This window comes from Cupressus sempervirens, chromosome 6 (assembly GCF_028749045.1).
Source record: "Cupressus sempervirens isolate cs-2001-9-10 chromosome 6, ASM2874904v1, whole genome shotgun sequence".
Classification (NCBI taxonomy): domain Eukaryota; kingdom Viridiplantae; phylum Streptophyta; class Pinopsida; order Cupressales; family Cupressaceae; genus Cupressus; species Cupressus sempervirens.
This window is the reverse complement of record NC_143123.1, coordinates 521,044,624-521,061,263: the sequence shown is the minus strand read 5'-3', so window position 1 is coordinate 521,061,263 and position 16,640 is coordinate 521,044,624. Positions and strand designations below refer to the sequence as shown.

The following is a 16,640-nucleotide window of genomic DNA, read 5'->3' as shown; positions in this document are numbered from 1 at the left end:
GAATACTTCCAATAGAAACTTTAACACTTTTTTTATTAGAATAGGTTCTAGGTTCTTGCTATTTAGTATTTTGGCTCGTTATTTAGAATCTCAGTTTAATGGTCATTTAGGTTATATTTTTCAGGTGTCTTAATTAGTTCATTTTACCTCGTCTATATTTAGACAACTTTGCCTTTTGCTTTTTTTAACTATTTTGCTAAAAGCCATTGTAAACTCTATATATTTGAGCATTTGGTTAATACAAACATTCAGTTTTTTAGAGTTTCATGGTATCAAAGTGTTAGAGTAAATAATTAATTATTTATTCTATCACTTAAGCTTACTTAGGTTAATGCATGTAGTTAATAGTTGTAGTGATGAGTTGTTGACAACACGGGAGTTTGTTCCCTTCTAGCATGCTCCACCTTTTTGTGGAAGTGTGCTTAGTTGTCAACCTTATCTTCTACCACCTTCTAGCTTGTTCTACAAGCTTCCTTGAGGCCTTTATATTCGGTCTCTCTCTCATTGTAAAATCATTCATTCACATAGCAATTTTATTTTCCTATTGTGAAATATTTTCTCTTGCATTGTTTGCTTCAAGCTCTTGCTCCTTTGGTTTCTCTTCGGCAAGCTATTTGCATGCAGGTGATTTTAGCGCACTATGGAGTTAGATTTTATCAACTCCTACATGTTATCAAAGCCTCCCTGCTGCTTCTTGTTCTAAAGATTTTTTTAAGCAGCAATTCGGAGACACAAACCCTAGTTTGTTTGTGATTTTTTCTTCAATCAAGAGGAAGAGCATTTTTTCAATATTTGGAGAAAAAGGAAAAAGAGGGTTTGACATAACAGATCTGATATTTTTTGGGCTTTTTTCTTTATTTTTTGGAGGTGCGATGGCAGCGATTCAGAAAAAATAACTACAGAGGTGATTTTCAAACAGCAATATCTCCCTCATACGTACTCGTTTTTTCGAGCAATTTTTTTTGTTTTGGGGTAGGATTTTGTGATCTACACATTGGTGCAGGTGGTTTGAGATTTCTATTCCTGAATTTTTCTGCAACTCGCAAATCTCAATTTTTGCCACTTTAAATGCTTTGTACGGGCTCATCTGGACACGTAATCAGGTTTCATTTTTTTTAAGTGCATTTTTTTTGTCTACTTTCTAGATCTGTAATTAGATTATAGGTTCTGTGGACAGAAATACTACTTTCAGAAATAGACCCTAAATTAGGTATTGTAATCGCACTAAGTATAGAGTGCCCAAATCATATATTAGGGGGGTTAATTGATCTCTTTTGCATTTTGGGGGGAGCATTTTCCTTTCTATAATTTACTTCAGAATAAGACCCTTCTACTTCCGTCTTCTTCTCTCAATGGCGGATCCATCTATGACCCATCTCACACCACACAACTATCATACCTAGAAGGCACAAATGACTAGGCTTCTCATGTCAAGGGGCTTATGGTCATGTCTAGATGAGAATCAACCTATTCTCACAAGCCCTTTTGAGGTTCTTCAGCATAGGAATAAAATGGATGGGGCCATGGGATTAATTGCACTGAACATTTCAAACAGTCTACTATTTCACTTGGATGGTTTGACTACTCCACGAGCTTATTGACTCAAATTTCAGACTTTGTTTGGCACAGTGAATGAGTTTCAGGCACTTCAGCTTGATGCAGAGTTGACTTCTTTGACACCTAATAGCTTTCCCACCATTGAGGACTTCCTTGACACCTAATAGCTTTCCCACCATTGATTCAAATCTTTGCGTACACTTTTGCAAGGATGTGGGAAAACCAAGACAGATGATGAGTGTATCTTTTTGATACTCTCAAAGTTGAGAGGACAGTATCAAATCTTCTCTTCCACTTTCTACTCCACTATGGATGCCTTGGGTGACAGACATAGGATGCCTTCATTTGAGATATTTTGTGATCGATTACCTCGTGAACAGTCCAAGATCAATCAGATGGATTCACTTTCAGGTTCACAGTCCCAGGCATTGCTTGTCAAGGATACACAGGAGAAAAAGTTGAAAGAGATATCAAATCCCTCTTCTACCAGTTCATCATCTTCTAAGAAGAAGGAGAAAAAGAAGACCGAGACTCCTACCTGTTCCTATTGTTGGAAAGGATCTCATGATGAAGCACATTGTTTTCATAAGAGATTTGATGGCTATGAGAAACAAATTGCAAATTTGCAAGCTCTTCTTCAAAAGAACACTATTTCTTCTTCATCCTCTTCTACCTCACAGGGGTCTGCCTTTCAGTCTTCTTCCACATCTTTGTCATCTACATCAGATCTTGGAAAGGGTCATGCATTACAGGCCTCCATTGCATCTCCTTCACAAGTTCCTTGGATACTGGATTCAAGTGCTTCTCACCATATGACATTTTCTCACGGTGTCTTCTCTACTCTTGAGGCTTCTCCCATTCCTCATATTTGCATGGGGAATAACACTACCCTACCAGTTTGTGGGAAAGGTTCAGTTAGCATTCAGGATGGCACCTTCAATGATGTATCTTGCGTTCCATCTCTGTTTGCAAACCTTCTCTCAACTTCTCAGATTACACGCAGTAGATCAGGGAAGACAGTTGAGTTCACAACAGATTCAGTCTTCATTCGGGATTGTGCAATAGGAGGTCTTATTGCTACAGGGGCAGTTGATCCTTCCACCCATCTCTATACCTTCTCACACTTTGGTCCACCATCTCCATTGTTGGAGCACACTTCTTCTCTTTCGCAGGAGCATCATGTGGTGCAGTCAGGATACTTGAACCTTTGTATTGTTCCTGAGATCCGTATTTTGACTAACACACCACATCCAGTTGAGGACTTTTCTCTTCAACAGGATTCTTCTTCTTCTGCTCTGCCTAATCCTCCAGCTACATTCATCAAGCCTCCAGGTGCACCTGTTGTGGATTCTGCAGTGGACATTCATGACAGTATCATCACACCTGCCTTGGGGATTCCCTTTCAGGATCCTCATATTTTCTCCTTTGAGCATCAGCTAGGCCTTCCAATTTTCCCTCTCATTCAGGGGTTCCCTTGTTTTGTTCCCTTGTTTACTCTACATTGGAGTTTCATTGGTTTGATTCTTTCTCCAAGGGCTCGACTATTCTAGGGGGGCTTTGGCATCTTTTCTATCTCTCATGGGGGAGCTGGTTGTGCTTACGGTTTTGAGAGAGTCTATTGAAACATTTCTGGTGGAAGTTGTCCTTGGGGGGTCTTGTTGAGGCCTTCCTTCCTTCATTTTTTCAGCATGTTTGTACTTACCTCTTTTTGGGGGAGGGTTTTTCCCATGAGGTTTTCCCTCTTTCCCCATTTTCAGAAATTCTATTTCTTTGCTTTGTACATAGGTACCTGACATGGCCTTGTTGTCGGGACCCATTCTGCATTTTCTCTTAGTTTTGTGAGCTTAAAGCATTCCCCTAAGTTGCACTTAAGGGGGGGTGTTAGAGTAAATAATTAATTATTTATTCTATTACTTAAGCTTACTTAGGTTAATGCATATAGTTAATAGTTGTAGTGATGAGTTGTTGACAACACGGGAGTTTGTTCCCCTCTAGCATGTTCCACCTTTTTGTGGAAGTGTGCTTAGTTGTCAACCTTATCTTCTACCACCTTCCAGCTTGTTCTACAAGCTTCCTTGAGGCTTTTATATTCGGTCTCTCTCTCATTGTAAAATCATTCATTCACATAGCAATTTCATTTTCCTATTGTGAAATATTTTCTTTTGCATTGTTTGCTTCAAGCTCTTGCTCCTTTGGTTTCTCTTCGGCAAGCTATTTGCATGCAGGTGATTTTGGCGCACTATGGAGTTGGATTTTATCAACTCCTACACAATGCAGACTCCTATCATAGAACGTACTGAAGAGGAGTCGGCCTGCTATGTTGTTTCATAAGCAAATTTTGTTATGCTAGTAAGGTAGTTGATAGAATGACCATTAAGGGAGGGTATTGGAATATTTTTTGTATAATAAGTTATCACAATTTTTTAGCTTGATATTTAGAATCTCGGTTTGATGGTTATTTAGTTTCTATTTTCCAATTGTCTTAATTGGTTTTCTTTTAATCGTCTATACTTAGACGACTTTGTCTTTTGTTTTTTTCTTTTTTGTTAAAAGCATATATTTGGTTATTTGGTTAATACAACCATTCAGTTTTTTAGAGTTTCATTTTGAAAAGCAGTTTGTGCACAGTAAAGAATAGCTTTTTCGTAAGGAAACCAAAATTCAAATCACTTTTAGCGGAATACACGGGCACAGGGACAATGATGTCATCTATGGTAAAAAAGATTACAGAGCAAATCTGTGCTTTCTAGGATTTTTTGACAATGCAAATGATGTACTTGGTCTGAGTCATTGGTGTTTTATGATAATAGGCATCCCAAACTGTTGTCGTCCCTCACTGTAATCTTTTTAAAATCTTGCTCCCCATTCCTGGTCTGCTGATGCATTATACATGGCTTTCACTCCAAAATGGTAGAAATTAGTGGGGGGCAGGATGGTTCGGGTTTGGAGTATGCAAACTATTATTTTGGAAATCTGAAACTATGAAATAGCTAGATGGTATAAGTTTTTGACAGTCCATAAGTTGTAGGTGAAAACTTTTGCATTTAAACTGTGTATCGTTTTGCATTTGAATATTTGAATCACTGTTAGTGGTTCATCAACGGAAAGAAGCAACTGTAACTATTTCAAAAAATGAAATTGTTGAAAAAAAGATTAATATTATGCAACTGATATATCTATATCCTCTTTAATAAACAAATACTTGAAAAAGCAACTACCTTCTTCAACTCTTGAAACTGCAGCACTTGCCTATTGACAATGGTAAAATGATGGAAGAATCGTCAAAGTCTACTTACAATTGATATATTTTCCTCTATAAATACTTTTCAATTCTTCTTGTACTGCATTCAAAACTCTCAAACCCATTCTGTTAACAAAAGCACTTTCAAATATGTCTATGGCAACTTCTCCCTTAAACATTTTACAAGGGATTTTTCCTTCTATCCCTTTTGAGGAAGGACATGATCAATCTAGAGTTATGATTGGTGTAGGTTCCACTATGCCTCTCAATTCAAACTTTCTGTAACGTAGATTATTGCAAGCAAAGGAAGTGTTTTCAGCCTTAACATCCCACAATTATAAGTAGGCCATAATGCCATAGATGTTTAGACTTAAGACAGAAAGTGGTGATCCCTCTGTTATTCAAAATAAATATAAATAGCATGCTTAGACCTAGTTCCACTTCTAGATGTAGATCTCAATACATTTCTATTGCTTTCCACAATTCCTTCTTTTGGATTGAGTTTTAAGCAATACAAGAATTTGATCTTTAAAGAAGAAAAATTAAACTGCGACATGTACTTTCCATTTTGGAATGAAGACTTTAGAGAAATCCTCATAACAGCTAGACATCTAAATTAGCATTTAGCACTGCCTACTTCCCAGTTTTTATATTATCCTAACTTCTCTGCAGATCTTCCATCTCATGCACTTCTATTGCCGTTTCCTAATGCAGAACCTCATCTGGTTTCGAATGAAACAGCTTCCATTTCAGCATCATTTTTGAGCTCAAGTGCACACCCAAACAACAAGATAGAATAAGCATTTGGAGCATTTGGGGCATTTGGGGAATCATAATGCCCCACAGAACCTTATCTACATATGCATAACTTTCTTAACCACATAGAGCATCACCCTTATCGAGTTTAACTTATTCTCTTTTTGTGGACCAATGTCAGAAAGTTTTTCTTGCAAGATTATTGCCTGTTTCTGCTCACTATTCCTTCCCATAACACTGTGTGTAGCTTGGAAGAAAATAAAAACCATGAGAAGCATGCATTGGAAACAAACATGCTATTTTCTGCTGCTGATATTTATTCTACAGAAGATTACAAGTCCATCAGAAAATTTCCCTTCTAACAACTAATCCAGCACGAATTATCAGTTACCAGTTAGTAAGTTACCAATAGTAAAGAAAATGCAGCAATCAAAATTGGATGCAGGACATAAGACTGTAAAGGTACAATGCCTTTCACCCTCATAAGAGTTTTTATCTACCATTGCGTTCACCCACAATTTTAATAAACCATACAAATACAGACTGCAGCTAAATGAACTCAATACCTGAATTTCTGAAAGGATATCAGATAAGCGAGTATTCTTCAGTAGAACAGACCCTGTCAGACCTGAATTACAAGAAAAAGTGGCAAATAAATACCAAAAGCATTCTCATTTTGTATGTAAGTTTGAAATCAAAAGCATTCCAAAATAAAGATCAACAGGTAAATGTTCCAAATCATGACACCAAATTTAAATTGATTTTCTTCTATTGAAAATTATATATACATATGTGTGTGTGTGTGTGTGTGTGTGTGTGTGTGTGTGTGTGTGTGTGTGTGTGTGTGTGTGTGTGTATCTATCTATCTATCTATCTATCTATCTATCTATAACAATGGGATTCCTAATCCCATTGATGGGTTAATTTACAAGGAAAAGAATTTTGAACAAGAAAAATGGAAGGCTCTGAGAGCAGGGGCCTAGATGAATTTGATAATGCAGCAAAGGAAATCTTAGTGAACCAGGAACAGAATTTGTCATTAGGAATTACCCAGAGAGATTATGCTGGGGGATTCATTGCATCTTTATTCTAAACCAAACAATGAGATAGAGTGGGAGGCCTTGTAAGCTGATCTCAAAGCAGCTTATGTGGATAGGAATATGCCACTAGTAGAAGAAAATTCTGAATAAGTTATAGATACTCATAAAATTGAAAAACAATCATATCGAAATTTTGTGTAAATGTGTTTGGTGCAAGAGGGAGTATTATCTTGAATTACAAATTTTGATCAGATTTCCTTTTCTCATTGTTACAGAGCATAAAACGGTGCCAATTATCTTTGCTAATATACAGGTTATCCAAGTCAAATTCTCCTCCCTTAAAACCAAGGATATGAAGGATTGTAAAGGCCTAGAGCAATATGTTTTACTTGGATACCCTAAAGTGATAGTGGCAGGCTACATGTAAGGATGCATCATAAATAATAGGATGTCTTAGAAGGTGGATTTGTCATTTAAAAGCTCAAATGTTTACCCTTTGAAAAAGACATTATTGCTTAAGACAGCGTAGAGGCTTCAAGTAGCCTTAGATTTTTCAATGGCAAAGGTTCGTTTGCAAGCACAACATTTGGTGGTTCAGTGTAGCATCTCGTTGGTGTGTTTACTATTAGCAGTGTGCTTTGACATGAGGGTCATGGCGCAAATGGGGACTGGCAAAGATCAACATCATCATGGCAGTCAGTTGGACTTTAGGCTCAACAGAATTTTCAACTGCTCATTTAAGGGGATCCTCAGGTTGCTGAAAGCTATGCTCACGTCAGATGGTCTGTATGATAATGGCCAGTTGAGGCCATTGGGTACCATCATGGATGACTGTTTAGCAAAACTGCAATATGTGGTGGTGGATGTGAAGAGTTGTGAAAGTCTGGCTGTGCCTTTCCTCAATCTAGAACCAACTTTGGAAGATGAGTTGGAAGAAAGGTAAACTTCCTCTGCTGAAGTGCATTACAACTGTAACCTACCAAACATAATTTGGCACTAAAATGTAATGACAGCCAGATCCACACTTTACTCACAAACATATGGCAGTTGGCTGGCACACTACCCCAAATCCGTACGGAAAGGAACACTTAGCACCCGGCAATGTACCCATACAGTAAATCACACTCGACACTCTGCACTCAACCTTCAGTGGCACCCAACACTTAGCCTTCGGCACTCTACGGCACCCTTCAACACTCAACCCCCTTCAGCACCCTTCGGACCCTTCACACTGAACCTTGCCTTCGGCACTCTATGGCACCCTTCAACACTCAACCCCCTTCAGCACCCTTCGGACCACACTGAACCTTTGGCACTCAGCACCCTTTGCCAATGCTGTCATAGTATTCCAATTTGATTAGTGATATTATGCGATAGATTCACTACCGACAATAAAAAAACGTACACACATTTGACAAAAAATAATATTATAGATTTTATCTTAGTTACCACGATTCATCACTTTGCCCTCCGAACCAAGTCTAGATTCGAACTAGTACCTAGCTCAGGTCCAATATGCCAAAACTATGGGCAGGGTTTAATTTCTAGGAACATGGTTTGAATCCAAGCAAATGTGTCCCAAGCAAAAACAAACCCAGGGGAATTTGTCATAAACAGGTCAAATTTGCAGCGAACCCCGTCGAATTGGGCCCTACAGATGGTGTTTATGCCATTTTTTGGAACTTATTTTATAATTTTTTGAGTTTCAAAACCCTAAACAATGAATGTAAAAGAATTATGTTGGCTTCTAACAGTCATTTGTGGTGTGTAAATAGGTTATTTTGTTATGAGCAAGAGCAAATAGGTTGTTGAGCAAGAGTTTGTTTGTGCAAGAAGTCAAAAGATTGGTTTGTAAGCTATCTTGAAGTGCTTGTGCTTCATTCTTACACCTTTGCAAGCTTACAATGGCAGCAAGAGATAAGTTCTTGTTCCATTTTCCTTTTGTTTTTTTAGCTTTTTGTTTTCTCCAATTATCTTTCATTGCCAATAAGATCTAGCCATTGTTTTCCCTAATAATTTATTCTCAATATGTATACAATTTCTTGCCATAGGAAAAGGAACTTCGATGGGATCTACCTCTTCCTCAATAGGAGATGCCAATACCCCACAAAGAATAGAACCCAAATCTGATTCTCCTTTGTGGAAGTATATGGATATTGTACGTTTGCTTCCAAGAGGTAGCGGTTTTCGTTGGAAATGTCAAGGTTGTAATGTAGAAAGAAATAGTTCATATTATCATTGTGGTGGGCCATTTGTGTGGATACCTTGGAGAGTGGCAAAAAAAATGCAGATGTCCCAAATTCATTCGTATTAAAATATATTCAAGAGAATTAGGAAGCAGAAGACAAAGATGAACTTAGGCAAAATACCATTAATGGCAATAAAACTAAAAAAAGAGCAAAGGAAATGAAATCCACCCTAGATGTTGTGATAGAAGATCACCCCTTCTATACTTCCTTAGTTGCCCTTGATTCTCAAAATGAAGCACCCATTCCACACAAAAGAAAGGGACCACTAGAAACTGCATTTCAAAACCATAGTAGGGAAATTGTCGGCATTAATGTGGCAAGATGCTTGTATGCAAATGGGTTGTCTTTTAATCTTGTTCGCTCTCCATATTTCAAGAGGATGTTGAGAAGTGCTAATGAATTGGAGGGTACTTAGGTCCCGAAGAGAGTACGAAACACCTTGTTGGATTGAGAGGTCAAGTTTGTTGATGAGCAATTGAAGCCCATCAAGGATTCATGGATTAAGACACAGGTAACAATTGTTTCAAATAGGTGGAAAGATGGTAGAAATCGTCCATCGATCAATGTTTTGGTGGTGTCCCTAAAGGGCCAATGTTTTTGAAAGTAGTGGATTGTGAGGGGAAAGTAAAAAGATCGACAATTTATTGATAATATTATCGTCTCTGCCATTGAAGAAGTGGATGCTAGAAACATTGTCCAAGTTGTAACGAACAATGCAAAGAATTGTAGAATTGTTGCTTTGTTGGTTGAAGAGAGATACCAACATAGTTTTTGGACACCTTGTGCGGTTCATTCACTCATACTTATGCTACAAAAGATTGGGAAGAGTAATGAGTAGATCAAGGAGGTGTATGCAAAAGTTGAGGACATCTAGATGTTCATCACAAACCACCACATGACTCAAGGGATATTTAGAATGTTCTCACATTTGGAGTTGATGAAGGTAAGTGAACTTAAACTCAATTTAGTTATTTAAGCCTTTTTTTTAAAGTCTTACAAAGTCTGATTTTCTGATTGTGTAATGTGTATTCATTTTTATGTATCTAATAGTTGTACTTGTTTTGCTCTATTTTATGTTGCATGTTGGTGCGACATGTTTTGCATCAAATGTAATTGTCTTGAGATGATTTATGGACGTGAAAGAGGCACTTTCCAATATGGTAATCAACAACAATTGGGCTATATGGAGACAAAGCTACAGTGAGAGGGCATCCAAAGTAAAGCTTAGGATATTGGATGACTTGTGATGGGAACATGTGGAATATCTCAATAAGCTCACCAAGCCCATTATGATCATGCTTAGGTACACAGACATGGATAGGCCTTGCCTTGGAGAGATCTATGATGTAATAGACTCAATGCTTGAGAAGATCAAGCAAATTGTAAATGAAAAAGAGCAAGATCCTCAAGAGACCTTCAAAAAAGATGGAACAAAATGACCACTCCTCTACATTTGCTTGCCTATGCATTGACGCCCAAATACTTTAGCACCCAATATACTGAATTACCAGGAAGGCCACCACCCTATTGAGATTAAAAGTTGATGGATACAAGGCAGCATTTGAAACTCTTTGCTGATGATGATATGCGAGATTTGATATGGATGAGTTCATACAGCTTGTGGATGCAAAAACTAAGTAACGATGCTCTCGTCATCAGTTTAGGAATGATGCTCATAGTTGGTGGTAACTCCATGGCCAAAGATTCCACACATTGCAGCCCCTTGTAATCAAAGTGATATCACAATGAAGTTTAATTTTTTAAAAATTAGTTTAGTTACTGGTTTGAGTTCGATTCAGAGTTCAAATTCGAAGAACCGGTTCGCTGGTACGGCAAAATTTTGGAAAGGGTTTTGGATTTGTTTGAGTTCGTTCATACAAAAACATGTAAAAATTATAAAAATTTATATACATGCAATATTTATGAAGCCTAGAAGCATAAGTTAAAATTAGAATGTCACATAGTATCATAAAATCATATGATTTAATCATTTAAACAACAAAAACACCATAGGCATAAACATTAAACTTGTAATCACAGCATCATGAATCGCGATCATACCATCATGTATTTCAAGTTCAACATCAAAGATTCAAAACATTAAAATTAAATCAACAAGTAGTTCAAGTATCATTGTTTCAAGTTCAAGTTTCAACTAATGCATTGAAAATGAATTAATATTCGTCTTCTTCATCTTTGTCTTCATCATCTCCTCCTCCTCCTAGTTCTTCGGTATTAGTTGACTCAGCAACAAAACTAGGCCAATGCGATCAGCAGCAGCAATAATAGTATGGTCATCAAAATCTTCAATTCTAAGCCGAGAAGCAAAAGCATCTAAGCTCGCCAACTCTACATTTACACCCCACCTCTTTGCCTCCCCTTCTTTGCAGTTTTTAGTCTTGTGTAAGAGGAGACGCAGTTGTAATGCACAAATATAAAGTTCTACATTGTTTTTTATTGCAATTTATTGTGCTTCACTTAGTGGATGAAAGAATATGTGCTCCAGTTTCATTCTAAAGCAGGCTGATGCAGGAGCATCTTGGGCACTTTAGCAATCTTGCATCAACCAAAAAAATATCCTTTCAGTTGTTCTCGTCTTCTACTCGAGGAATGGCCCTTGTTGTTTGCGTTTTCTCTTTCCGCACAATTGACTCCTTAATGTGGACCTATCGTGGATCCTTGTCCTATGTTCGCGGAAACTAATTTGGTCATATGCGGGAACTATCCTTTCCCTTTGCTCATGGCGTGTTTTTCTTGGCAGCTTGAGTGACGTACGGGTTTGGCTTCAGCGAGGTTATGTGCGATAACAAGGCTTTCCATGGCCTTGGGAATCTCTTCTTGGATCACATGTGGACCTATCTTTGTCCCTACGGATGTTTTTATTAATTGTAAGGTCACTAAATTCTCCTTTGGGGCAACACCTATATTCTGTAATAATTTGCTTGACAGACCAACTTGCGGTCTTGTTGGCTATATATTTTGAGATCCAGGATTAGGAAAGCAATCAATGAAGTTAAATAGAAGGAAAACAATAAGATTTGCTTCTGTAAACCTAAGCTTCTAAGCTCGCACATTGTATTTTGGATGTTTATGGCTGCAATCAGGTAGGCCTTATGCCTGGCATGTTAATGAAAGATTGTCTCATCATATTTGCATTAAATTCTATATAATTTCTTAAATTTAAATAAAATAAAATTATGTATCTTAAATGTTAGAATTTCTAGCAATCTACAGAGACAAAGTAAACTAATAGTAATAGGCCAAAATTAAAGTACACAATTTGTTATTCACTCAATTCTTTGGGCGAATTCCAACAGAGGTAGCAAACAACTAAATGTTCTTGAAGTACCTCCATTTTCAGAAAATTTGTTGACGAATGAGTTACTTGAAAAATTAGGGAATTGCAATCAATTGAGGTCTCTTTTATTATTCTCAAATATTCTAAAGGGAAGCATTCCAACAGATATTGGTAGGCTTCCTGTGCTTCAACTATTGGATGTTTCAAGAAACAACATCAGTGGGATGATTGTCTTTAAATAGGAGAGCGAGAGACCTACCACTCCTGTTATCCTTAAGTTGAGACATCTCTTGAAAAGGAAGAGTCTACACAGATTATAATCAGTTTCTTTAGAGATGAGAAATCAAAATTCAAAGAGAGTCTGACAATCCATTAGAGGCAACATTAGACAAAGAGATCAGGAGGTTGATGTAAGAACTTGAGCTTCAGAGGGAGCAGCTAAAGGATCTACTTCAGTAGATATCTGAGGATCTTTGTCATATTGGTTCAGAGAGAGTGGATCATGTTGAGATGGTTTATCTAGTGAACAATAATCAAAGGACTATGATTCATGGGATGGAGCTCCAAGTGTGTATACTAGAAGGGCCTTTACACTAACACAAAGGTCAAAATATTCTTGGATAAGTACTTGGTAAGCTTGAGTGATGCAAACTCCAACCTTGTATTTCATGACAAATCAAAGAATGCGAAAATCATATATCACTATATTAGAGATATGGTGCAAAGGAATGCTATTCGGTTGAAGTACATCAGCATTGATGGTCGAAGAGCTGATATTCTCACCTAGTCCCTTCCTAGAGTGAAGTTTGTGTATTTTTGAAGACAAGCTTGGAGTTGAGGAGAATGAAGCCCTTGTTGAGAGGGAGTCTCAGCATCAGTGATTCCTTGAGATGTACTCTAATGCATTCTTCTCTATTAGAGAAGTTTGAGGTGCAAGCCATTATAGCATTTTTCTTTGAGATGGAGAAATTTGAGATGTCAGCCCTTCTTTCTGCATTCTTCTCCATATGAGAGAAGTTTGAGATGGAAGTCCTTGTTCCACCCTCTGGGAGTAGCTATGGTGGAACCACCCTTTGGATGTAGCCATGGTAGATGTCATGTGAGATAATCCATGGCTTAGCAATTGTGCTTATTCACCCTCTAGGAGTAGCTATGGTGAATGTCATGATGAGATGACAACATCACGTTGAGTTTTGTGATGGGCACTTGTAATCATTTATATTTTCATCCATGGGAGTAGCCATGATGGATCCACCCTCTAGGAGTAGCCATGGTGGAGGTCATGTGAGTGACTCCATGACTAAACACTTGATTCACCCTCCAGGAGTAGCTATGGTGATTGTGGACATCATGTGATTGATTTCGAGATGAACATTGTGTTTGTTTGCATTTCTATTCATGGGAGAAGCCATAATGGAACCACCTTTTGGGAGTACCCATGGTGGACATTATAAATTAGATATTTGAGTAGATCCTCCCTAGCTAGACACAAGAGGGAGTATTGAAGATAGCATCGAGAGGACGAACTAGAAGTTATCAAGGATTCCTTCCTAGGTAACAAGGAGTGTTAATGTTATTGTAGCTATGGTCGGATTCCTTCAAACTGACATAGATAACATAAAGCTTGTGATAATAAAATATAATTATTAAGAAATAATAATCATATTGATAAAATCATTGCGATTGATAAAATAATAATTATATTGTTATTGTGAGATAATATATCTATTATAATTATTATATTATTATTGTGAGATAGTATAATATATTATTATCTGATAATATAATTATATTGTAATTATTATATTATGTTACTGATATAATAATTGGAGCCAACTGGAAGAGTGGCATCCCTTGGTGAAGGAGAACCACAAAAGGTATAAAGGAAGATTAACTTTCCTCTTGAAATACAATATACATCACACATTGTCTGCTTTATGGAGAATAAGCAGTGCTCAGGGGAGACAATCATGGATTGTCCTGGGAGGGCAAATCAGTGGTTGTGGTTAAACGAGCACAGAAAAACAACAATTCAGTGTTAATTTATAACATATCACAAGAATGCCACACAATGTAATATTCTATATATTCTTGCTGAATGCCAAACATATATACTAATCTGTATCTTTTTCTTCCATATTATTCCTAATATTAATATAAGCAAATACATACATACATAGATACATACATACATATATATATAATTCTGAGTTTGCTAATATTAACATATATTAGTGGTGTATATAAACTTCATTATCATATATATATATATATATATATATATATATATATATATATATATATATATATATATATATATATATATATATATATATATATATATATATATATATATATATATATATATATATATATATATATATATATATATATATATGTATCTAGATTTTTTATATTAAGAGAGTTTAAAGCTGGAACAAAAAGATTCATCTTCTTCGAAAAGTTCTGACTGTAATAATCCCTATCAGACTATTGAACTTTTTACAACACTTATCTATATTACTAATTTCACTATTATTAATATGTATAAAAGATATACATTTATATAAGTTTTCTGATTTCATTGTTATAACTGAAACTAATATTATGTATGTGTCTACTTGAGACCCCATTTATATTGATCAATAATTTCCATTGATCTGTATATCTTAAATGCTCCATGATTCACTCACATTCATATATTCTTGTGTGATTGTTCTTCTAACTATAAGTGGGTTACTCTTACTCCAATCTACATGATTTATTTATAATCCCCCCACACACACACACAAATTGTATTGACTCTCACCCTATATCTTATAAGATTGATTCATTGAATGGTAACATCTGTGACATTTAAGATACATCTCTCTTCATCACTTCTGTCACAGATTCTGCCTATGGAATTAGTTAATGTGTCTGGTAATGGTGTGCACTCCAGGCCCTGTACAAGTAAAACCTCCCCTTTATGGCCCCAGCATGTTAAGAGCAAATGCACCAAACTTCACTAAGGCAGATGCTTTGCCTGGTTTCATGATATAGAATCACAAATGCTTTAGTTTTATTAGAAAGCCTTCTCTGATGTGTCAACTTGGACTTTTGGTCTGTCTGAGCTCTTACTTGAAATTTCATTTGTTTAACTTGACAAAATACTTGTTGGACAACCAAGGATTCTGTTTTTTTCTGCTACCTGGTTATAGGTATTCATGTAATTTGTTCAGTACATGTTTACAATTTAGCAAATTTTGAGACCCCTTAACAGAACCCCAATATAATAATCAAAAAATCAATAAGATTGTTTGGTTGTGGGCCCAAAGCACTCTCATTATATAAATAGGCACAATCATTTTGGTTTACTCATAATGGGCTGACCTACCTTTCTAAGCATTTGGTTCGCCATCCAACCACCCATCAACCTGCATTTAAGTTGTTGGGTCCACTGACTCACCACTAGCCAATTTGTCCAAATCCAATGTATCTAGATTGTTTGGGAAGGCTTGGCAAGTGTTTAATAAAAAAATATCACATAGAAGAAATCTCAGATTTAGTTTATTTAACAATACCAATCTTTGGTGCCCCCCCACCCACAAAAAAAACACCACGCCCCTATGTGCGGACATTTTCAAGACTTGGGGACCTGGGGAAAATTTCCCCCCCCCCCCCCACAGCAGCAACCATTTCCTGCAACCTCCGCTGGGATGCTGCAAGGTTGCTTGTCATGTGGCACATGCCATTACATACTGATCACAACATGTGAAATAGTGAAAACTAGTTTTCCTCTCATGGGGTCACTCATAGAGATGTTATACTAGCACTTGCACCTGAAAGAGGTCCAAGGGATAAGCTGATAGAGTATTTTATGAATACTATCATTGTCTAAAATTACATAGATCAGTAAAGGGTTCAACATATTTTTCTTATGATTTATGGGATTTTTGGTCATGAAATTTTTGGTCATGAAACAATAATGGCCAGGGTAGTCTAAAAGTGCTTCACAACAAAGGTATTTTTCAACTCCTCAAGTTATCTCTACCTATGAGATTTTCACAACACTTATATTTTCAACTTCCCAAGTTATCATTTTCACAAACTGTGTATTGTTGATTTGATTAACTTTTGCATTTCAAGTGATTTTTTGACATGTTTTGGAAGTGGTGTAAAGCCCATTATAATTTTCTTGATTAAGTTATGGATGTGATTGTGTAAAATGAATTTATTAGCAATATTTTCCATTTTAATAATATTGAATAACTTATGGCTATGAAAACTTTCAAAGTTTAGGGTTACTTTTTTAACTTTTTCATCTTATGATGAATTACCACGTGTGATTCCAAACCATAGATTATAATAAAAACAACAAAAGATAAACAAGTAAATAGTGTGCTAATGACTTGCATAATGTTTGTCTCTATGGCCTCAAAGGCCTTCAATTAAGCTTGTTGGCATGTTGAGATAGGCTCATGATGGGGCAATACCAAAAACCCTACAAGGGATGCTAC

At 36.6% G+C, this 16,640-nt stretch overlaps 1 protein-coding gene across 1 annotated transcript in view; it reads right to left on the bottom strand.

The window, feature by feature from the left end:
* LOC149553313 (uncharacterized) overlaps nt 1-16,640 on the bottom strand; it is a 44,533-nt gene that overhangs the window by 10,052 nt on the left and 17,841 nt on the right. Inside the window, exon 2 of the mRNA XM_089788776.1 lies at nt 6,121-6,182. Coding sequence (XP_089644902.1) covers nt 6,121-6,182 — 62 coding nt within the window. The remainder of the gene's footprint in view (nt 1-6,120; nt 6,183-16,640) is intronic.